This window comes from Mustela nivalis (genome assembly GCF_964662115.1).
Source record: "Mustela nivalis genome assembly, chromosome: 6".
Taxonomy (NCBI): Eukaryota; Metazoa; Chordata; class Mammalia; order Carnivora; family Mustelidae; genus Mustela; species Mustela nivalis.
The window spans coordinates 151,889,662-151,912,131 of NC_139025.1; the positions used below are offsets into that span (position 1 = coordinate 151,889,662).

The 22,470-nt window shown below is 49.0% G+C and overlaps 1 protein-coding gene across 1 annotated transcript in view; it reads left to right on the forward strand.

The window, feature by feature from the left end:
• Positions 1–22,470, forward strand: part of PDE8A (phosphodiesterase 8A) — a 145,417-nt gene that overhangs the window by 110,840 nt on the left and 12,107 nt on the right. Inside the window, exons 12-20 of the mRNA XM_082736149.1 lie at positions 1,077–1,154; positions 5,169–5,239; positions 5,508–5,672; positions 6,917–6,965; positions 7,178–7,313; positions 8,775–8,973; positions 11,520–11,737; positions 13,098–13,230; positions 15,780–15,947. Of these exons, the coding sequence (XP_082592275.1) occupies positions 1,077–1,154; positions 5,169–5,239; positions 5,508–5,672; positions 6,917–6,965; positions 7,178–7,313; positions 8,775–8,973; positions 11,520–11,737; positions 13,098–13,230; positions 15,780–15,947 (1,217 nt within the window). The remainder of the gene's footprint in view (positions 1–1,076; positions 1,155–5,168; positions 5,240–5,507; positions 5,673–6,916; positions 6,966–7,177; positions 7,314–8,774; positions 8,974–11,519; positions 11,738–13,097; positions 13,231–15,779; positions 15,948–22,470) is intronic.

Consider the following 22,470-nt stretch of genomic DNA (forward strand, 5'->3'; position numbering starts at 1 on the left):
GGAGGAAGAGTAAAGGGACAGAAAACCAGGAGAGTGTGGATTTACACAAACCAGGAATTTCCAGAAAGACTGGCCAGTGTGTCTAGTACATACATAGTCAAGTCAGGTGGTTCTTCAGCATCAAGGAGGTGACAAGTGACTTGACAAGTGACAAGGTCACTGTCAGTGCCCACGTAGAAGAGAATGTAGCAAATACCAGTGAAGTCGCTGCTTGTTGGGGGGAGGTATATGGAGGGGCGGGGGGTGGCCCTGTTCAGATTCTATTGCTGAGCAGGGGCGCCGGGGGAAGGCAGGGAAGATGCAGCCTTGAGCTCAGTGCTCACTCCTCAGCAGGGCAGCTCCCGGTTTCCTCGTCTGTGAAATGGGGACAGGTTGGAGGGGCTCAGCACCATGTGTAACCCCAGCAGGTGCCCAGAGGAGGGGACTGGGAGAGAGGTCAGCTCTGCCTTGTCGTTGATTGGCATGGGGTAGGGGGGGGGGCGAGTCAAAGACAGCCCCTCTTGAGCCTGGAAAACCAGTGGCACCACTCACAGAAGTAGGCGCAGTGGGGAGAGAGAGAAGCTGTCATTTGAAGCAGGCCCCAAATAGTGCTTCCTGTAGTACAGTTTCCTATGGCTTGAAAAGAGAGGTATGGTCTTCCCTGGGATATTTTTATAAAACACGTGCTGTAAAAAAAATTTTTTTTCCCTTTGGGTAAGGATGGGTGAGAATCAATTTTTTTTTTTTAAACCATTTCAGTAGATTATATGTAAGTGTAATAGGAAAAATTTTCCCAAGTTAATTTCTTCGAGTTTTCAGTTTACATCCAGAATTCTATAATGATGTAATCTGGAAGCTGTAAAGCCTTTGCTCATGACTGTACCAGGTGGGACATTTTGAGAAAGTCACCCCCTCCACCCCCACTTAAAACTTCATGGGTCAAAATCTTCATCTCTGGGCATTTTGTTGACTTTGTGACTTCTTAATTGGTGTTCTAATTCCTAAATTTTATTACTGAAAATTTTTAGATCTGTAATTTGTAATTTGTTGTTAAAATCCTTTCAAAGAGGTGATTTATAGTGTAATTGTTTCCACAGATAATCAGTCAGGCAAACACAAAGACAGAAGGAAGAGCTCGCTAGATGTCCGAACTCTTGCTTCTCGAGCAAGTGAAGGTAGGTGACAAAGACGAGGAGAAAATGTTGGACACGTGAATACCTGACATTCGTCACCAGTCTCCTCTCTGGGTCACTGCCCCCTGCAGGTCAGGACAGGGGAGGGGCCACTCTAGCAGCCTGTGTCCGTTTCCCCTTCTTCAGACGCCCGGCATTGGGCTCCGTTCTCAGCCTTTTGATGGGACTTCGGGAATAAAGAAAAACACACATTTTACCAGCTGTTCTACAGTCGATTTTCTAAACTGTCACCAGCAGAGGCTGTCCGTGTGTCTGCTGTGATTGTGTGGGGAACCCAAAATGCATTTGGAAATTCTTCATATACTCCATTATGGGTGGCACTTTGCCGTGGAAACACCTTTTGGTGGGGAGGTGAGTGGCCTCTGGGCATGTGACAGACTCTTACTAAACAGACACTATTTAACTTTTAAGTGGAATATAATTTTTTAAGATTACAGAGATATGTGATCCGAACTAATACAGTGTGCTGCTGGGTGTGTGCTGTCTTGGACCCAGAGAGGAGTGGGGAAGCACATGGTGTTGGTCCGTAGGAGGGAAAAGCCACAGCTTTCCAGGGAGGTAGCAACTCAGATTCCACCTTGGAGACCAGTGCCCTCAGGTTTGTCCTGAGGCTCAGAAAACACAGCCCCACCCTGCTGCCAGGGGAGCCATGTGGTGTCACCAGCCAAAGCATGGGCTTTGGCCTCGGAATGACCTTGATTCCAGTTCCAAGGTCATCTCCTTTGTGTGCTTCCATTTCCTCACCGTGAAATGGGGACAGTTTTATGCTGCCCATGGAGGGCTGTGTGACAGTTACATGAGGGTGCCTGGCAAGGGAGGGGGCGGTAGCTGCCACCACCTTCTTCATTATGGCCCTCACTTGTGCCCCCCCATGGCTCTTGGGCAGAGTCGGGTCAGGGACAGGGTCATCCCCACCCACAACAGTCTTCCTCCCATGTTCTTCCTAATATTCGTCCTCAGGATGACTTGGTCTGTTTCTGTATTTTTAAGAGTTAAACAGTTTATTTTAGTATTTTGGGTTTTGTGGGATTTTGTTTTTTTTTTTTTTAAGATTATTTGTTTGAGACAGGGGGGAGGGGACTGGAGCAGGAGGGTGGCAGAGGGAGAAGGAGAGAATCCACAAGCAGACTCCACAGCTGAGGGCAGAGCCCCGCTTGGGGCTCAATCCCAGGACCCTAAGATCATGACCTGAGCCAAAATCAAGAGTGGGCCACCCAACCGACAGAGCCACCCCCAGTTTCTGGTTTTTAATCACTACTCGTTTTAACTGAGTTACAGTTTGCACAGTGAAATTCAGGTATTAAGTGGTTCCATGAGTTTTGACAGTTCCATACACTTGAGTAACCACCTCACAAAGCAGATACAGAAAACACACACCTTGTACCACACCGAGGCAGCCCCTAGATATCCAGCACCCGCCTCTTCTTGTGCTTCAAAGAGATGGGATTGTTCAGCCTGCGCACCGGCCTCTGGCTTCTTTGCCTCCGTATGGTTAGACGGGCCAAGAGTTGGTCCTTTCTGCTGTGCCACAGAGCTCTGTTAGAGGGAGGGGTTGCTGTTGATCCTTTCTCATTCGCGGGCATGTGTTCTCTTCCCACTTCGGGGCTGGTAAGAATAAGGCTGCGCGGATGTTCTAGGCGTTCCTGTCCTAGCTGGAAGTGGAATTGCTGGGCGTCTGGGCAGCTGCAGCCATCTCTCCACGATGTGCGGTCCCACGTTCTGCCCACTGCTGACGTGTATGCGTGGTCCCGTTGCTCTGAGACCTACCAGACTTGGTTACCTCGGCATTTCATGTTTTAGCCATTCTGGTGGATATGGTTTCAGTTTTAATTTTCCTGATGACGAATGAGGTGGGGTACCCCTTTCATACGCTTACAGACCATTTTGACATTCTCTTGTGAAGTGCTGTTCGCATATCTTGCCTGTTTTTATAGTTGGATTATCTCGCTGGTTGGTAGGAATTCTTCATTCTAGATGTGGGTCTGTTGGATTCTGTGTAGCACAAGTATATTTTGTTAGTCCGTGGTTTGCCTTTTCACTCTCTTGATGGCCCTTAATGTGAACAGGAGTTATTAGTTTTAGTGAAGCTTATTTTATCATTTTCTATTCTAGCTGGTGCTTTTCTGTGTCCTGTTCTAGAAATCTTCCTCTAGCCCAAGGTCATGAAGATACTCTTTCATGTTTTCTTGTAGAAGCTTTATGGTTTTATCTCTCAGCTTAGGTCTGTGATTCATTTCAAATTAATTCTTATATCTGGTGAGCATAGGGATCAAGGATGAATTTTCCCCCCACACGGAAATCCATCACCATATGGAAAAAAACATCTTTTGCAGCAGTGCCATTATTGTAATTAGATGACTATAAATATATGGTCATTTTCTGGACTCCTCAGTTTTCCTTGTTCTGTCAATCTGCAGGTGCCCTGATTCCACCATTGATTGCTGTGGCCTCCAGTAGGAGTTCTTGTTGCTCGAGGTTATCTTGGCTTGCGAGGCCCTCTGTGTTTCCATTCCACAGTTAGCGTCAGCTTGTGAGTTTACACACTCACCGCCTCCTGGGGTTGTATCTGGGAGAGTCTCAAATCTGTAGATCAATTTAGGGAAAGAGGTAATTTTAGTGATATTGAGTCTTTCAAACCTCGGATGCCTTCTGTGTCTCCCTTCAGGTCGCTTTTATTTTTTCTCAGTAGCGTTTTGTGTTTTCAGTGTGTAAATCCTACATGTCTTGTCTTACATATATTCCTAAATATTGGTGGGTTTTGATGATTTCATATTGGTGTTTTCTATTTCAATTTCTAATGGTTTGTTGCTAGTGTGGAACTAGAATTGACTGTTGTCTACTAGACTGTTGCCTTTCCCAGGAACCTCAATAAACTTGGTCACCAGTTGTTGGAGTAATGTTTGCAGATTCATTTGGACTTTCTGCACAGTCAGAGCAGACTCTGTGCCCCGAAATTCTCCTCACTTTATTCATACTGTTGTTTCATTTTTATAAACCTATGTCACTTTCATGATGGTTTTAAATGAGACCAGCTCCTTTCATGATGCAGCGATAAAACAGTGGTTTTTATTTTTGGTTCAATGACCGGGTAGAACAGAAAACTGGCCACCACATGCTGGTCACCAAAATGAGAGGTAAGCAGTGATGTGGGTCCCCAGGTTGAAAGCACTTCAGAGCCCCGAGTGGGCGAACTGTGCTCTCCACTGCTGCTTACACCTCGGTTTGGGGAACCGAGGCTGACACATCAGGCCATGGGGCTGCGTGTGGTAAACAGCATGTGGCCGGACAGTGGGCCTTTCAGGCAGACACACAGAACTCTGTGTGTGTGTTTTCTTCCTGCCTGGACAGTGCCCGGCCGTTGCTTTACCCCGGAGGAGCTGTGTCTGGACGGGAGCACCGGAACATGAGCACACTCAGAGCCTCAGACTGGCCGCCTATCTCCAGTAGATTAAGCATCACTGAGAAAAGCACCAAAAGGTGCCTTGAGAAATTTAAACAACAACTCCTGTATTTCAGTTAATGGGAAATTGTGTTTATTGCTCCTGCCATGTATGAAACAAAGAGCCTGTGTGGCATTGTCTTCCAGAACCTTTTCGCTCCTAGATAGCGGCAAGCTGAATATTAAAAGCCTTATTGTTATAAATGCAGAAAGAGGCTAACTGTTTGGCCTTGACTTGCTAGATTGTTTCCTCTGTTTTTCCTCTGGCCTGTGACATCAGAAGTTCAGTCTGGGCGGGGGCACGTGCATCCTAGTGCCTAGGACTGAAGGAAGCACAGTTGGTTCTGCCAGAACCCCAGACTTGCTGGGATGGGCCAGCCGCTGTTCTGGACACGCAGTTCCGGTCCTGCCCCTTGATCATGCAGCTGGGTCCACGGAGTCTTGGGGGAGCGGGGGCAGGGGGGAGCCAGGGAGGGCCCAGAGCCCTCAGCGGTCAGCAAACAGGCGCCCGGGCCATACATACCCTGATCTGTGTGCGTCATGTGGTCTCTCCTCAGGTGGCAGCCAGAGACGACACTCCTCCATGGCCCGGATACATTCCATGACGATCGAGGCGCCCATCACCAAGGTGGGGCAGTTGGTGGGCACTCTCCCCCGAGCCTGCACGGAAGGCCCTTGTTCCTGGGTTGAGGGTTTCTCATGAGAGGAAGCAGGCCCGCAGCCATAATAATGCCCCCCCAGTTGTAGGGAGTGGGCTTCTCTAAGGAGAGGGGCTTTGGGGCATGAACACTGAGGCCAGTCCCAAGTTAGCCTGAGCACTGCCCCGCCTGCCCCTCCGGGTTACTGTCACACTGTTCGTGAGGTTACGAAATTCACGTCTTTTCTCCCCCGTGTAGGTCATCAACATTATCAATGCTGCCCAGGAGAGCAGTCCCGTGCCTGTGACGGAAGCCTTGGACCGTGTGCTGGAAATTCTGAGAACCACTGAGTTATACTCACCGCAGTTTGGTGCTAAGGATGACGATCCCCATGCCAACGACCTCGTTGGGGGCTTAGTGTCTGTAAGTACAGTTAGCGGCTGCCGGCTAGAGCCTCCTGGTGTCATCTGTGTTCCCAGGGGTCATCTGGGTACCGTCGGACCTGCACAGAGCGTTGTGGGCAGGGCACGGCCGAGGCCCAAACCTGCCGTCAACCAGAGCCCCTGCTCGCCTACCTGTGGCCTGCTGCCCAGGTTGATCCCAGCTCAAAGCAGAGAAGGGAGGAGCATGTTCTAGACAGTCTGCTGGGCTGGGCGCTCCATTTTTGCTTAGGGCCCCTAGGAGGAAATTAAGTAAAACTTCATTATTTTAAAGATTTTGAAAACTAGGGTAGAAGAAATATGAATGTAAAATGTTCCATACCAAACAACAAAACAGAAAGACCACGTATGCGTAAAGGGGCCCCAGGGGGTAGGGTCTGGTTTCTTTCCAGAACACCCTGTGTGGATTTGGTGGCTTCGGACCATGGGCTCTCAGAGGTCCTGGAGGCCTCCAGCCCATCCAGCAGAGTGGTCTGCTTTGTGGGAAAAAGATCATTCTGTTGCTGTCTGTCACCTCTTGTCTTGGTCTGAAGGAAGATTCACCTCCTCACTAGCACCAAAAAAAACCAAAACCAACTCCTCTCTCCTCCCAGTGTCTGCTTTCTGAAGCTCACTTGACTTCTTAAAAACAAGGTTGTAGATAGTGAGCTGTGGTGTAGTGGTTCCAGGGACGGTCATGTCTAACCATGGCCTTGCCTGCACCTCCAGCCCGTAGGTGAGGGATGAAAGTGACGGGGGGTGGAGTGCGATCATGTCACGGGGTGAGGGGGAAGAGACGACAGGTGGGAGGGTTGCTGGGGGCTCCTGCAGCGCTGGGAGGGCTCTCAGCCCGAGAAGCAGCGAGGGGGCTCGGTGAGTGTACAAGGCTTAGAAGAATCCACTTTGCCAGAGGACACGGATGTCCCGGGTGGTAAGGAGGGTGGCAAGAAGTGGCGGGGGAGGCTGGAGGGCAGAGGCCAGTTGTCCGGGAGACACTGGAGCAGAGACCTAAGGGCCACCAGCAATGCTGGGCTCTGGGGCCTCGCCCAAGCTCACCTTGCTGCTGCGGCCCCTGAGCTTAGACAGTTTTCCTGGCATCGGGTGACTGAGTCCTGTCCCCACAGGGGAGCTCCGGGCACCGGGGTGGAGAGGCTGCCCTCCGCTCTCCTCGGGAGCCAACTGTCCCGCTGTTCTCAAGAAGTAAAGAGCAGTTATGACTTCTCTTCTTGTTTCCTTGATTTTTATCAGGATGGTTTGAGAAGACTGTCCGGGAATGAGTATGTTCTCTCAACAAAAAGTAAGTTTTAACTTCTTAACTTTCTGGAGCACTGCTAATACTATAGTGACACTGAAATAATGAGATTATCCAGTCAGTTTTCAGTTAGTTCTTCTCATTAGCAACAGGTTTCTCAGTATGTCCTACGGACCGCAGGAATGAAGCAGCTGCCCTCGGAGCGGCAATTCCTGTAAAGCCTGTTAACTCTGTCCCCAAACCACGTCCCCGTGCAGGCCTTCAGCAGCTGCCCAGCGGTGTGATAACCCCCATCTCCCTTCACGACGTCCCCCCGCGGATCGCACGGGCCATGGAGAACGAGGAGTACTGGGACTTCGATATTTTTGAACTGGAGGCCGCCACACATAAGAGGTGAGTCTGCCCGCAGACACACAGCATGGATCCAAGGGCCTCTGTGGAGAAAGCCGTCCAAGGAGTGTGGTTCTTCCAGAGCCGAAGCGTCAGAGGCGGGGGTTCTGGAAAGAGGAGCTGGGCAGCGGGTGCCCCTGATGGCCTGGGCCTCCGTGGGATCAGGGAGGGCAGCTGGGTCACGACTCCCACGGAGACAGCAGATTCAGGTCAGGTGACCTACCCTCTCCAAGTGGCACAGGTTTCTCCTGTGAAATATGGGTATTAGTTTTCCTGTACGCGGTGATGTGCTGAGGAAGCAGCACAGAGTCCCACTCAGAGGCTAGAACTCAGTAAGAAACACACAGACACATTTGCTAAGAGCTGTCCCCAGATCGCAGTTGCTGTGTTGGTGACAGTCCCAGAGACACACCCAGAATTCCAGTCGTCCTGATGCAGGTGTGCTCACAGGGAGTCGGGGTGCGACTGGATTTTTACCTTCTGATTTGTACCGAGCTGGAAAAGAGCAGTTGGCCCTAGGGGTGTTGTTGACTTGGCACACAGGGAAGGCTGCCCTGTCAGGTGGTGGGGCCCTGAACCTGGCCAGGCCCAGAGGGCAGCCACGGGAGAGGTGTGTTCTGTTGGGCCACAGGATAGCTAACTCTTTAGATCTCCTTCCGCTCTGTCCCAGAGACTGTCCCCAAGACAGTCGTGCCCTTCCCTTGTGCTCACCAGGAGTCAGCCTGGTATATCGTTCCTGTGTACCCCACATGGGCAATGACAGTAGAAAGGATAGTAAACGAATCTTTGAGCACCTGGCCCCACAGGCTGTGACATTGCATTCATGGGATTCAGGCCACGGCAGGTCGGTCGGTTCAAACCGTGTGAGCCTGCTGGCCTCAGGACCCTGCCTCAGTAGAGTCGTTCCTGGACCTTCCAAGCTGAAGGCCAGATGCTGGATTGAGGTAACTTCTCAAGGAAGGGTGCGACTTGGTGGCCTGTGGGTCACCTTCTCAGAGAAGACCTCCTCACACTGTGGGCCCCCCTCCAGATTATTGAGACCGCTCCATGGCAGGTGACCATACCGCCTTTAGAAAGTGCTACTTGCTTCTAGAAGGACCTCTGGCCAATAACACGGGTCCAGCAAGAGCAAGGGCGACGCTAGGGTTCAAGCCTGGCATCACATTGATTTTGAGGAGTCTGCTGGTGCAAGCGGAAGTCTGAATGAGGAAGGGGGCAGTGAGCACACCTCACCCCAGCCCGTGGGGAGCACGGATGGAGAGCTGGGCCTGGGCACCAGCCGCGGTTGGCAGCTGCTGGGAGAAAGGGCACCCCCCTCCCGCGCCACTCGGGCGAGCCCCCCCTCGCTGCGTGCACGCACACCGAAGGCTGGCTCCTCTCCGCAGGTTGGGTCTCAACCTCTTCAGGGCTCCCAACACTTGGCCTGTTCCTTTGTTTTAAGGCCAGGCATGTTTTACTCCGCAGGCCTTTGATTTATCTTGGTCTCAAAATGTTTGCTCGCTTCGGAATCTGTGAATTCTTGAACTGCTCCGAGACGACGCTGCGATCGTGGTTGCAGGTTATTGAAGCCAATTACCACTCTTCCAACCCCTACCACAACTCGACACACTCTGCTGACGTGCTTCACGCCACTGCCTACTTCCTGTGCAAAGAGAGGATAAAGGTGAGCTGTGTGGGTGTACCGGGCTTGGAGGGCTGGGGCAGCGGCCGGGGCCTCCACCTCCCTGGGGTGCTCTCTGGGGGGGCAGTGCCCCAGGGATCCCCACCTGTCTGCCCCCTCCGCCGGCCCTGGGAAGTCGGCCAGCAGGCTGCACTGTGGCTCGTGGATTTGAAGGGTTAACTCATGACGTGAGCCCATTTCTTTGGTGAGAGTTGAGCAGTGGATGGATGGGTCCCTGGGGAGGAAACCCGCCAGAATGGTTAGTTGGCAGCAATGTGTCTGCAGGTGCCCCGTGAGGCCGCAGACCTTAGGCACCCCCAGCCCATCCCTCTGTGTCAGCGGGGTTGGAGGCCAAGTTCATCCTCGCCCAGCGCTGCTCCCACCTGGGCTTGCTGGCCCGGGCCGGAGTTCCATCAGCCAAGGACACACAGGTCAGAAACCTGGAAGCATTTTCTGTTCTCTCCTCTCCCCAAGCCCATGTCATCCAGTAGGTCCGTGCCCTTGTCACCCGGAGCCCACCTTGTGACGCCCCTGCTGCTGTCCTAGCGAGGGCCCTGCTTTCTCCTCTCCCCGGGAGCCCTCCTGCCCAGGCCTCCCATGGAACTCCCCCCACACCGCTGCCGGCACAGCGGACCATGCTGTTCCCAGCGGTGGCTCTCTCCCTCCTGCAGGATGGAAACAGTAGGGTTGGTCAAGGTTTCCGACACCCAGGCCCCTCGTAGGCCACGCTAAACCCCTGCGGTTCCCGACACTCCTGCCCTGGCCGTGCTGTTCCCTTGGCTGCTCCAGGCTCGCTGTGTCCCAGCTGCCCTTCAGGGATCCATCCCAGCCTTTGTTTCTCCAGGGAGCCTTCCTGGACTGTCTCCCCGCCCCGGTACTGATCTCGATGCCCCTTTTCCGTGTGCCCCTCGCGTGGGGCTGCTCCAGGGACGGCTGCGTCAGGGTACTTGGACTTCTGCTAACTGGTCCAGGTGCTGCATTGCACAGCTGGTCTGTCCTGCTCCACTGAGTCAGTGCAGGGGCCACTGGCCCCTACTGGTGGCTGGTCACCTGGCTCGGAACCCCCCGCACCGGGGTGCTGTCTGGCAGCTAGAGCCCCAGCTTTGAGGCAGCAAGAAAAAGAGGGATGAGAAGAGTTTCACAGAAGGAAGGTTTTCGTTGTGGAATGGGACTGTCCACCCCCAAAGCGAGCTCCTGAGAAAGCTCTCCACGTCGTAAGTGACTTCACTGGGGAGATTTACAAAGCAGCAGCCGACTTGCACAGATCTTCCGAAATACTCGTGCCTCCTCCATCCACACGCTTCCGAAGTGGGTCAGAGGTCCAGGGAGCGCCGTGGCGTCATTTCACTTTCAGAAGAACTCGAGAGTAGAAGGATCCAGCCACGGGTTTTATGTCTGAGAACAGGGCTTCTTGATGGGGGAGACGGCACTGTGTCATTGCCTGGTGTCTTGGCATCTGGGGACAGCCCCACAGAGCCACCGTCAGGCAGAGAGAGGGCACACGTCTGCTGCTCCCATTTTGTCCCCTTTCATCCTCTGCAACAGGGGACTAGTGTGGGGGAAAGGACAGCAGGAAGGGTGACAGCACAAGGACACACGGAGCAGCGAAGTCCGGGCCCCAGCGGTTAGACGAGCTGGATCTTTCACGTGCCATTTCGCTGCTCCCTCTAGTTTTAAAAGGAAAGTTCAGGACCAACACTGCAGGCAGAATTGGGAGTCCAGAGAGGACTGGTTACAGAGCACGAAAACAAATTTGGGGGCTATCTGTGTCAATATGGATCAGAATATAAAGACAGCCCGATTTTTTAATAATTGTTTTGAACTACTATAACATGCAAATATGCACTTAGAAAGCTAACTGAAACAGCATTTATCAAGCTATAAGTCATACACAGTTCACTAATATAAAGTTAAAACTACGGAATTTCAATTTAAATAAATACAGATTTATACATATATCTTCAAGTGTCCGTAGCATATTTCCAAAAATGAGCTTCTAGGACACAATGTCATGATAAACGTCAGAATTTCATAGGTACATTTTCTAATCTTCACAGATCAAAACTAGAATTTAGTAACTGAAGGTTAAATTAAAACGTGTCACCCACGAGGTGCCTGGGCAGCAAATCCATTAAACGCCTGCCTTGAAAAGACTTGAAAATGATGGAGAGCTTCCAGCTAATTTTACCAAACTCACAAAAGGCTGACCTCATCCTGACAGCACCAGCGGGGCCAAGATCTCAGACTTTTTGTGATGGGTCTAGAGCTAGGCTGGCTGAGGAGGTGACCCATGTGCGGATGACATCTCGGAGTCGGTAAGTGTGTAACGTGTGTGAGACCAGGAATCAGTGATGGTCCCTAATTTACAAGTACAAACATGCAGCCGCTGCTCAGGGGAGGCAGGGACACAGGATTTGCTTAACCGTGTGCTTTTCTCAGAAATCGGGGATATTTTTCCCTTCAAGTGGTAGGGCAGTAGGAAGACTCTCCAGAAGGCTTCCCTGCTTCCAAGGCCATGCCCCCGTTCCTAAAAGGACTCTCCTTTGCAGCAAACTTTAGATCCGGTGGACGAGGTCGCGGCCCTCATCGCAGCCACCATCCACGACGTGGACCACCCCGGGAGAACCAACTCGTTCCTGTGCAATGCTGGAAGCGAGCTGGCCATTTTGTATAATGACACTGCTGTGCTGGAGAGCCACCACGCGGCCTTGGCCTTCCAGCTGACCACCCGAGATGACAAATGCAATATCTTCAAGAACATGGAGAGGTGAGAGCACTGGGCGGGGAGCACGCTGGTCCCTGAGGTACGGGTCCCATAGTCTAGAGTTCTCTCTTTCCGCGTGTGCAGTGGCTGTCAGGATAGTCCCAGTTATGCAGCTGTCATCCCAGTCAACCTAGGCCTCCCCAGAAAGCACCTCAGACTCGTTGGCAGTCACTTCCTGGGTCCCGCTCCAGTCCCCCAAGCCGCAGGCACCCACGGAGGCACCTTCTGTCTCCGTGGATCGGCCAGTTCCACACATGTCCTAATTAACAGAAGTGCCCCCGATGTGTGGTCTCTTGTGACTGGCTCCTTTCTCCTAGCACGATGCTTTCAAGGTTCAGCTTTTTTATGTCTTGACATTTCAAGATGGCAAAGTACGATGCTGACATCTTGAGCTTCTCGAGACTCAGAGAAGCCGTCCTCTTCCGTCTCTGCTCCGAGCGCTCCACTCTGCCCTCCTGGGCCTGGCACTCTTCCCGGCGCTGTCGGTGTTCACGTGTTACCTCGAGGAAGCCTTCCCCGACCCCTCGTGCTAGTTATTCAGCGCCAGGTTCCTTCACAGCACTTACCATGTGTTTAACTCATTTCCATGACTTGGCCCACGTGTGATTTGACTCTGAGGCTCCATACGGCCGCCCTAGCCACTGCCCTTCACTCCTCTCCGCACCCTCCGTGTCCGGCACGGTCTGGGGGAGGGACTTCCTAAATACCAGGTCGAAGACATTCATTTGGATTGGTAAGAAACGTTTTATAGGGAGATTTTTTAAAAGATTCCTGATTTTACAGAACTCTTTTTGCCATGATCTGGAGTTGCAGGAGGCTTTATTCATGGTTGCTGGTACAGACATCAGTTAGCTCCAGAATAATACACAGGACCCACTCACCTGGGTGGTGTCCCGGGAAAGCAAGGGGGTGGCTGGAGAAAAGGGGTTGAACAGAGCTAAATGTCCCAAAATGACTAAATGGAAACAAGGGCTGGAGGGAGAGGGACGCAGCTCTTGCCGCCGACCCTCTCAGCGTCTGGGCGCCGCGGGTGCTGGATCTCCAGGTCCCTCTCGGTACATTCGTACATTCGTCCTAGCCGCTGATGTCTGTCCTTGTTCACACCACTGTGTTCTCCTGCTCTCAGAGCTATGTGCCTTATGCTCCAGAAGGACGAACGTCGCACCGTAAAGTCGTGATTCTAACCTCCGCTCAGGTTCCCCTTGCTAATGATCTTGCTTTCAAGTGTGCCCCGGGACTTCCTGCCGCGCTAGAATTTCATTCAGCACAGCGGGTGCTGTCCGGGATACCGACTGTTGGGAGGAGCATCTGTCTGGCCTGAACAAGTCCCCTGTAGCTCCCTCTCGTTTGTCGTCTGAAACAGGAACGACTACCGGACGCTGCGCCAGGGGATCATCGACATGGTCTTAGCCACAGAAATGACAAAGCACTTCGAGCACGTCAACAAATTTGTCAACAGCATCAACAAGCCCCTGGCAGCGCTCGAAGCAGATGGGGTAAGGAGGAGAGTCTGTGTGGGTCCCTCGTCCCCGTGTGATGAGCTGTGGAAGGGCTCCCCGGTAGGTCCCTTGGATTTAATTTCCAGTGGTTGAAAAAGTATACAAGCTTGTCAGGAAAAAAGACCTCCAAAAGTAGACATGGAAACTCTAGGTGGAGGGGACCGTGCACAAGCGCATTGTCACACTCGCCCCCCCGTCCTCCTTGGGCATTCCAGGGTCAGTTAGAGCTCTTGAGGTCTCCCCTCGACCCTCGCTGTACACCTGCTGTGGCAGCATCCACTCTCCCCTGCTGGTCTCCATAATGCCGGGACGGGGGGTGTGGGTGTTGAGAAAGACCCTGCACTTTGGTCCCAAGGGTGACGGTATTGTTGGACATCATTTCTGGACTTGAGGCCTGGAGTCCACAAAAACTGCCCAGCAAGGGCGACCTGAAACCTCTGGCCCGGCAGGAGACCACAGCCAAGGAAGCAGCCAGAGGAGTCCCCCATCCCAGTTGTGCTTCCCCATTTCCTTGGCTGTAGAATGGGCGGAGTGAAGCTGAGGGCACAGGACAGGTGGGCATGGGACAAGGTGGGCCCTGAGTATGTGGTGAGATCCGCACCTGCAGCATCTGTTTTCATGAACCCTCTTCCTTCCTTCGAGGCCCTGCCGCCTACCCCACAGCCACCGAACACCTTGGCCCCAACTCCTGGTCTTCTCCACGGCCCTCTTCTCCCCTCCTGTCACCGTCCTGAGTCTGACCAGGCACAGGGGTGGTTTATCCTGTGAGGCCAGGATCACCAGTCCTTGAATTCTGACCCCACCTGATTCCTGCAACTCATCTGGTTATGGCCTTTGTCCCCAGCTTTCTAGCTTATTACCCCCTTCACACTGGTTCCTCTTCAACCCGATGTGAAACCCACGGGGAACTCTGCTTCCTTCTCCTGCCCCTGTTCTCCAGCTCTGCTTCTGACTTCGCTTCCTTCCCACAGTCTTCCAGTGCGGCAGCACCGCCACCAACCTCTTTTAGTGGCTCCTGCCATCCTGGATAGCACGTCAACCAGGCTATGCTCTGGGCCAGGTCGGTGTAGGCCCCAGGTTCCAGCTGAATGTTCTGTTCTAGCTCTCCTCCGTTAGGACTTGGGGTTAGTTCTGAGACTGGAAATGAACCTGATGAGCAGGCAGAGGAGGGACAGAGCCCTAGGAAAGAAAGTTTACAGCTGCGAGGACTGAACCATAGTCACACAGCTGGAGAGAGAAGGGTCAACACGAAGTGGCTGGTGCTGGGAAACTGAGGGCAAGGGGACCTATCAAGGCAGCCTTGGCCATGTGCACTGTGGCACTCTCCAGGGGAACAGGCAGCCTGGGCTCTGGATGGGCATCTTAATGGCATATCTGTTCCCATCAGGCCTTTTTATTTTTATTTATTTATTTTTTAGAAAGATTTTTATTTATTTATTTAATAGATAAGAGATCACAAGTAGGCAGAGAGAGAGGAGGAAGCAGACTCCCTGCTGAGCAGAGAGCCCGATGTGGGGCTCGATACCAGGACCCTGAGATCACGACCTGAGCCGAAGGCAGAGGCTTTAACCCACTGAGCCACCCAGGCGCACCCCATCAGGCCTTTTTAGACCATTGTCGTTACTCACTGAAATCACACGGCTAAGCTCTCTGGCAAGCACGAGGAGACTAGCTGGTCGCTGTCTCTAACCGTGCTCTTTGCCCTAATGCTCCCTCTTCCAATCTGAATTTGCTTCGGGGGCCTTAGTCACCTGGCCATTAGACCACAGGTTCAGAATCCATGCCCATGGTGTTCCTTTAACCCAGACAGCATGTGATACTATGGACAGACAGAGCCCAGAACTAAAGGTAGACCTGAAGTTCTTATCCTGGGTTAGCTGGGTAGTTCTAGACAAGTCTCTTCGCCTCTCTGGGTCCCAGTGTCCTCATCTATAAAACACAATAGTAAATGATACTGCTTTTCATGCCAACTGTAAGTTTTTATGAGTGAAGATCAGAAGAGAATGACAATTATTAGGTAATACTGCATCCGACAGTCTTAATAGACTGATTCTCGGCTACAGCGAATTCTTGCGATCCCCGCTCTCACGGGCTGGGTGGGGGTTGGGTCGTGCAGGGGAGCCTGGTGCACTGCAGGTCCCTGCTGGTGAGAGGGCAGGGAAACCTTTAATGTTTACAGTTCACTTCTTTTATTAAGGCGGCATAATAAACGCTCCTGTTCCACGGGGGAGCAGTAGAGCTAGAACAAATAAGTTTTTCACTATCTGTAGTGGGAAGGAGAGAAGAGCCCGGAAGGGGGAGGGCTACAAAGACCGACCGCCGGTGCTACCCTCTACACTCGGGTCCTGCTAGGATCTCACTGGGCCTTAGTTTCCCTTTCTGTCAAGTGAGGGGCTGAGCTCAAGGCTCAGATTATACTCCTTACTCATCCATGAAGCATTTCACTTGTCGATTCTGGTCAGGGCCTTCCAGTGTGTGGGGCCACACCTGTAAGACAGGGCTTGGTACCAGGGAACCCACTTTGATCGTGTTCTCCCATGTTTCAGGAAGTGGCTAAAGACGAAGAAGCCGTGAACACCATGCTCAGGACCCCAGAGAACCGGACTCTTGTTAAGCGGATGCTGATCAAGTGCGCAGATGTGTCCAATCCCTGCCGGCCCCTGGAGCAGTGCATTGAGTGGGCCGCACGCATCTCCGAAGAATACTTTTCTCAGGTGAGACGCAGCCTCTTATAAGTTCCTTGAGAGAGAAACACAGTAAGACCATTAGAGGCAAGGGACTGACCACCAGGAAGTAGAGAGCTAAGTGAAGTTCTGTCCTTGGGGAACACGGCTTGCATTATAGGCCTACCAGTAATTCGATCAGCTTCCCTTATCTGAAAATGCCTTTGCCTGCCTTCCTGCAGAAAGTTTTCACTGGCTATAGAATCCTGGGCTAACGACTTTGTCTTAACAGCTTTTACACTGTGGTCTGCCATTCATATTCTCTCTGGGTAGAAAAAATTCTTGTAGGGCAGAAAAAAAAAATACAATGGCTAGAAGTTTTGCAAATTTATTGAAAGCATATACGTCCGTGCCACATCCGAGAGGGTAGGGAGGGACACAGCAGACACAGGGGAGCAGACCCCACACCAGGAAGACAAATCCCCATAACACTTGGCTTTGATAAACAAATTTAACTTCTTATACTCAGTGGGGCTTATAACCCAGAACTTGAAAAATCAGTGGGCTTAGGGGTACCTCGGTGGCACCACCCCAAAGTGACTCCTGCCCTAGGGAGAGGGAAAGGAAACCACACATACCAGTTCAGCTGTGGCCTCAGCCGTAGTGTGGTCTGACCCAACTCAAGCCCCAGACAGACCCACTCCCAATATAGACCAAACTCTGCCCACAACAGGCAGAGAGCGCCATTTCAGACGCCTGGACTGAAGGCAAACACAGCAGCACCCCCAGGAGATACCCCACAGCACCAGGTTCTTGTGTACCAGTACTGCACGGCCACTGCTTTTAAGAGCAGAGACGTAGCTGAATTTCCAAACACAGAGACAAAATGAGGAGGTAGAGGAGCATGTCCCAAATGAAAGAACAGGACAGAATCCTAACAAGAGATCTAAGTGAAAAAGAGGATAACAAGCTTGATGGAGAATTTAAAATAAGGGCAATAAAGATACTAACTGGACTTGAGAAAAGAGTGGGAGCCCTCAGGGAAACCCTCAGCAAAGAGAAACAAAGAACCAACCAGTGATAACTCAGTAACTAAAATTAAAAATTCACTAAAGGGAATAAAAAGAGGAAGAACAGATCAGTGACCTGGAGAACAGAGTCATGGCAAGCAGTGAAGCTGGATCAAGAGGGATAAAAAAATAAAACTACTGAGAATAAGCTGAGGGAACTCAGTGACACCATCAAGTATAATAAACATTTCATGGGAACCCAGAAGAGAAAGAGAAAGAAAAGGGGCCAGAAAATTTCTTTGAAGAAATAGCAGAAAAACTTCCTAAATCTGGGGAAGGAAACAGAAATCCAGATGCAGGAGCGCCTGGGTGGCTCAGTGGGTTAAGCCTCTGCCTTCGGTTCAGGTCATGATCTCAGGGTCCTGGGATGGAGCCCTGCATCAGGCTCTCTGCCTACTTGTGATCTCTGTCAAATAAATAAATAAAATCTTTTAAGAAAAAGAAAGAAATCCAGATCCAGGAGGCAGAGAGAGGCCCCAGCAAAATCAACTGAAGGATGCCCATACCAAGACACACGGTAATTAAAATACCACGAAGAGCATTTTTACAGCAGCAAAAGAAAACGGTTATACAAAAGGGAACCCCCGAAAGGCTACCAGTTGATTTTTCAGTAGAAAGTTTGTAGGCCACAAGGGTGTGGCATGATACATTCATAGTGCTGAAAGGGAAAAAACCTGCAACCAAGAAAATCCGGCAAGGCTGCTATTCAGAATAGAAGCAGAGGTAAAGACTTTCCCAGACCCACAAAAGAATTCATCTCCGTTAAAGCAGCCCTACAAGAAATGCGAAAGGGGATTCCTTGATTAGAAAGGAAAGACCATAAGCAGGAGTCAGAAAAGTAGGAAACACAAGAGCAGTAATATTAAGTATATCTACAAAAACCCGTCAATGGATTCCACAAAATAAAAAGATATTTAGCGTGACAACATCTACCTAAAATTTAGGGACAAGAGGAATAAAAATTTAATAAAGAATTCTGTATGCATAATGTGTTATATATAACCTAATGGCAATGACAAATCAGAAACTTGTAATAAGCAAAAAAAAAAGTAAAGCCAATTAATGTGGGAGAAGAGAACAAGGGAAGAAAGGAACAGAAAAACTGCAAAACAACAACAAAGTGGCCACGAATGCATACCTATCAACAATTATTTTGAATGTAAATGGACTAAACAATGAGAAGACAAAGGGTGGCAGATGAGATAAAAAATTAAGACCCATCAGATTCATTTCAGACCTAAAAATACGCAGACTGAGAGTGAAGAGATGGAAAAGCATTTATCATGCAAATAGGTGTGGACAGAAAGCTGGGGTAGCAATACTTGTGTAAGACAAAATAGACTTTAAAACAGAAGACTGTGACAAGAAACAGAGGATAGTACAGAGTCATAAAGGAAACAATCCAACAAGCTATAACAATTGTAACTATTTGTGCACCAAACTGTGGGAATGTAAAGCAGCTAATTAACAAATGTAAAGAAAGTAATCAGTGGTAATACAGTAATAGTAGAGGACTTGACCTTGCACTCACAGCAATGATCCATCATCCACACGAAAATCAGCAATAAAACAGTGGCTGTAAATGACACATTAGACCAGGCCGATCCATGACCAATATATCAAGAACATCCTAAAACAATATGTGTTCAAGTGCACATGGAACATTCTCCAGGATAGATCACATATTAGACCAAAAAACTTCAAAGAATTGAAATAAAACCATGCATCTTTTTCCAACTCACAAAGCAATGACACTAGAAGTCAATCACAGGAGAAACTCCGGGAAAGAACAAATACACGGAGGTTGACTGACACGCTACTGAACAATGACTGGGCCAACCAGGAAATCAAAGAGGAAATAACAATACATGGAGACAAATGAAAGTGAAACACAATGAACCAAAATCTTTGGGATGCACCAAAATTTGCTCTAGGAGGAAAGTTTATAGCAATACAGGCCTGCCCCAGGAACCAAGAAAAATCGCAACCTAACCTTACCTCTGAAGGAGCAAGAGAAAAAAGAAAAAACAAAACCCCAAACCAGCAGAAGAAAGGAAGTAGTAAAGATAAGAGCAGAAACGAACAAAATAAAAACAAAAACCAATAAAACCTATCAATGAAATCAGGTTCTTTGAAAAGATCAACAGCCCGTTAGCCAGGCTCATTAGAGAGGGGGCACCTGGGCGGCTCACCCCACTGAGTGTCTGCCTTCAGCTCCAGTCATGATCTCTGGGGTCCTGGGATCGAGCCCTGCGTCAGGCTCCCTGCTCAGCGGGGAGTCTGCTTCTCCCTTTACCTCCCCTCTACCCACTCATCTTTTCTCTCTAAAAAAAAAAAAAAAGTACATAAAATCAGAAATAAAAGAGAAATACCAACCAATGCCGCAGATCCATAATATACATAGTATAAAACATTATGAGACTCTTACAAATAATTACATGCCGACAGACTGGACAATCTAGAAAAAATAGGTAAGTTCCTAGACACACAAAGCCTCCCATGACTAAACCAGGAAAAATAGAAAAATTTAACAGAACAATGACCAGCAATTAAATTGAATTCTGAAAAAACAGCAGTCCAGGTCAGACAGCTTCACAGGTGAATTCTACCGAACATTTCAAGAAGAACAAATATCCATTCTCCCCCAAACTATTCCAAAAATAGAAGAGGAAAGAAAGCAATTCATTCTTTGAGGCCAGCATTACCCTGATACCAAAACTAGATAAAGACACTACAAAGAAAAAGAACTGTAGGTCAGTATCTCAATGAACATAGATGCAAAAACCCTCAATAAAATATTAGCAAGTGAAATCTAACAATATATTAAAAAATTAATTCACCACCGTCAAGTAGGACTTATTCCTGGGATACAAGGGTGATTCCGTATTTGCAAATCGATCAGTGTGATAGATCACGTCCAAAAGAGAAAAAATAAAAACCATATGATCGTTTCAGTAGATGCAGAAAAAGCATTTAGCAAAGTACAACATCCGTTCATGATTAAAAAACCCTTTGCAAAGGTTTAGAGGGAACAAACCTCAACATAATAAGGCCATCTATGAAAACTCCACAGCTGGGGCTCCTGGGCGGTCAGTTGGTAAAGCGTCCAACTCTTGGCTTGGGCTTAGGTCACGATCTCAGGGTCGTGAGATCAAGCCCCACATCACAGCTCCGCACTGAGCACTAAGTCTCCTGGAGAGTCTCTCCCCCTCTCCCTCTGCCTCTCCCACTTGTGCTCAGTCTCTCTCTCAAATAAGTAAATCTTTAAAAAAAACAAACACAGAACCAACTTCATACTAAGTGGTGAAAAACTAAAAGCTTTGGTGGGAAGTAACTAAAAAGTAACTAAAAAGTAACTAAAAACTTTCACTATCTGCAGATGACATTATACTACATACAGAAAACCCTTAAGACTCCGCCAAGGGGGCCTGGGTAGCTCAGGTCATGATACCAGGGTCCTGGCTGCTTCTCCCTCTCCCCCCTGCTCATGCTCTCTCTTGCTGTCTCTCTAAAATAAGATCTTTTTAAAAAGACTCCACTCAGGGCGCATGGGTGGCTCAGTTGGCTAAGCATCTGCCTTTGGCTCAGGTCATGATCCTGTGGTCCTAGGATCGATGTGGTCCCCGCATCAGGCTCCTTGCTCAGTGGGGGAGTCTGCTTCTCCCTCTGACCCTCTCCCCCTCTTATGCTTTCTCTAATAAATAAAATCTTTATTAAAAAAAAAAAAAAACTAGACATGATAAATGAATTCAGTAAGGTCACTGGATACAAAGTCAATGTACAGAAATCCGTTGTGATTCTGAACCCTAAATAGTGAAGTAGCAAAGAGAGAAATTAAGAAAATCTTATTTACAATTACACCAAAAGTATTAAAATACCAGGAACAAAGTTAACCAAAGAGATGAGAAACCTGTATTCGGAAGGCTACAGAACACTGATGTAAGAAATTGAAGATAACACAAATGGAGAAGTATTTCATGCTCTTGCGTATAGAAACAATTGTTACAATGTCCACACTACCCAAAGCAATCCACGGACTTAATGCAGCCCCTATCAAAGTACCAGCAGCATTGCTCACAGAACTAGACAAATAAGCCTACAATGTGTATGGAACCATAAAATACCCAGAGTAGCCAAAGCAGTCTTGAAAAAGAAGAACAAAACTGGGAGATATCACAACCGCAGATTGCAAGATACACTACAATGCTACAGGAATTGAAACAGTATAGTACTAGGACAAAAAGAGACACATAGATCAATAGAACAGAATTGGGAACCAGAAATAAACCCAAACCTATACAGTCAATCTTCAACAAAGGAGGCAAGAATAAGCAATGGGTAAAAGTCTCTTCAACAATTAGTGCTGGTAAAAAAAAGAACGCTACATGCAAAAGAATTCAATTAGACTACTGCTTAAACTACACACAAAAGTAAACCCGAAAGAGGTTAAAGATCTAAACGTGAGAATTAAAGCCATAAAAATCCTAGAAGAGAGTCCAGGCAGTAATTTCTCTGACATCAGCTATTAACATTCTTCTAGGTATGTGTCCTACGAAACAAACAAAATATACTATTGGGACTACTCAAAATTAAAAGCTTCTGCACAGCAAAGGAAACAATAAAAGACAACCAATGGAATGGGAGAGACTATTTGCAAATGACCTCCCATAAAGGGTTAATATCCAGAATATATTTTTTAAAAGCTGTATAGCTCAACATCAAGGAAAAAAACCAATCCAATTTAAAAATGGGCAGAAGACACGAATGAACATTTCTCTAAAGACCTCCAGACGACGAAGAGACACAGAAGAGATTCTCCGCATGACTCATCAGGGAAATGCAGGTCCGAACTGCAGGGAGGCGTCACCTCACACCTGTCAGATCGGCTACAATGAAGAACACGGCAAGTGCTGGTGAGGCTGTGGAGCAAAGGGAACGCCCTGCGCTGTGGGTGGGAACGCAAACAGGTGCCGCCCTTGTGGAGAATAGTGTAGAGGCCCCTCAGAAAATTACAAACAGAACTACCATAGGATCCAGTCATTCTGGTACTAGGTATTTACCCAAAAAAAAAAATCAAAGACACTAATTTGAAAAGATAAATCCACTTCTCAGTTTACTGCAGCATTATTTACAATAACCAAAATACAGAAGCAACTCAAGCATCCATCAGTACGTGAATGGATAAAGCAGTGTACACACACACACACAATGTATATATAATGGAGTAATACTTAGCCTTAAAAAAGAATGAAATCTTGGGGCACCTGCGTGGCTCAGTCGGCTAAGCCTCTGCCTTCAGTGTAAGTCATGATCTCAGGGTCCTGGGATTGAGCCCCACATCGTGATCTGTCTGTCAAATAAATAAATAAAATCTTAAAAAAAAAGAAAGAAAGATAGAAATCTTGCCATTTGTGATAACATGGATGGACCTTGAGGGCATTATCTTAAGTGAAAATAGATCAGAGAAAGACAAGTACTATGATCTCACTTATGTTTGGAATCTT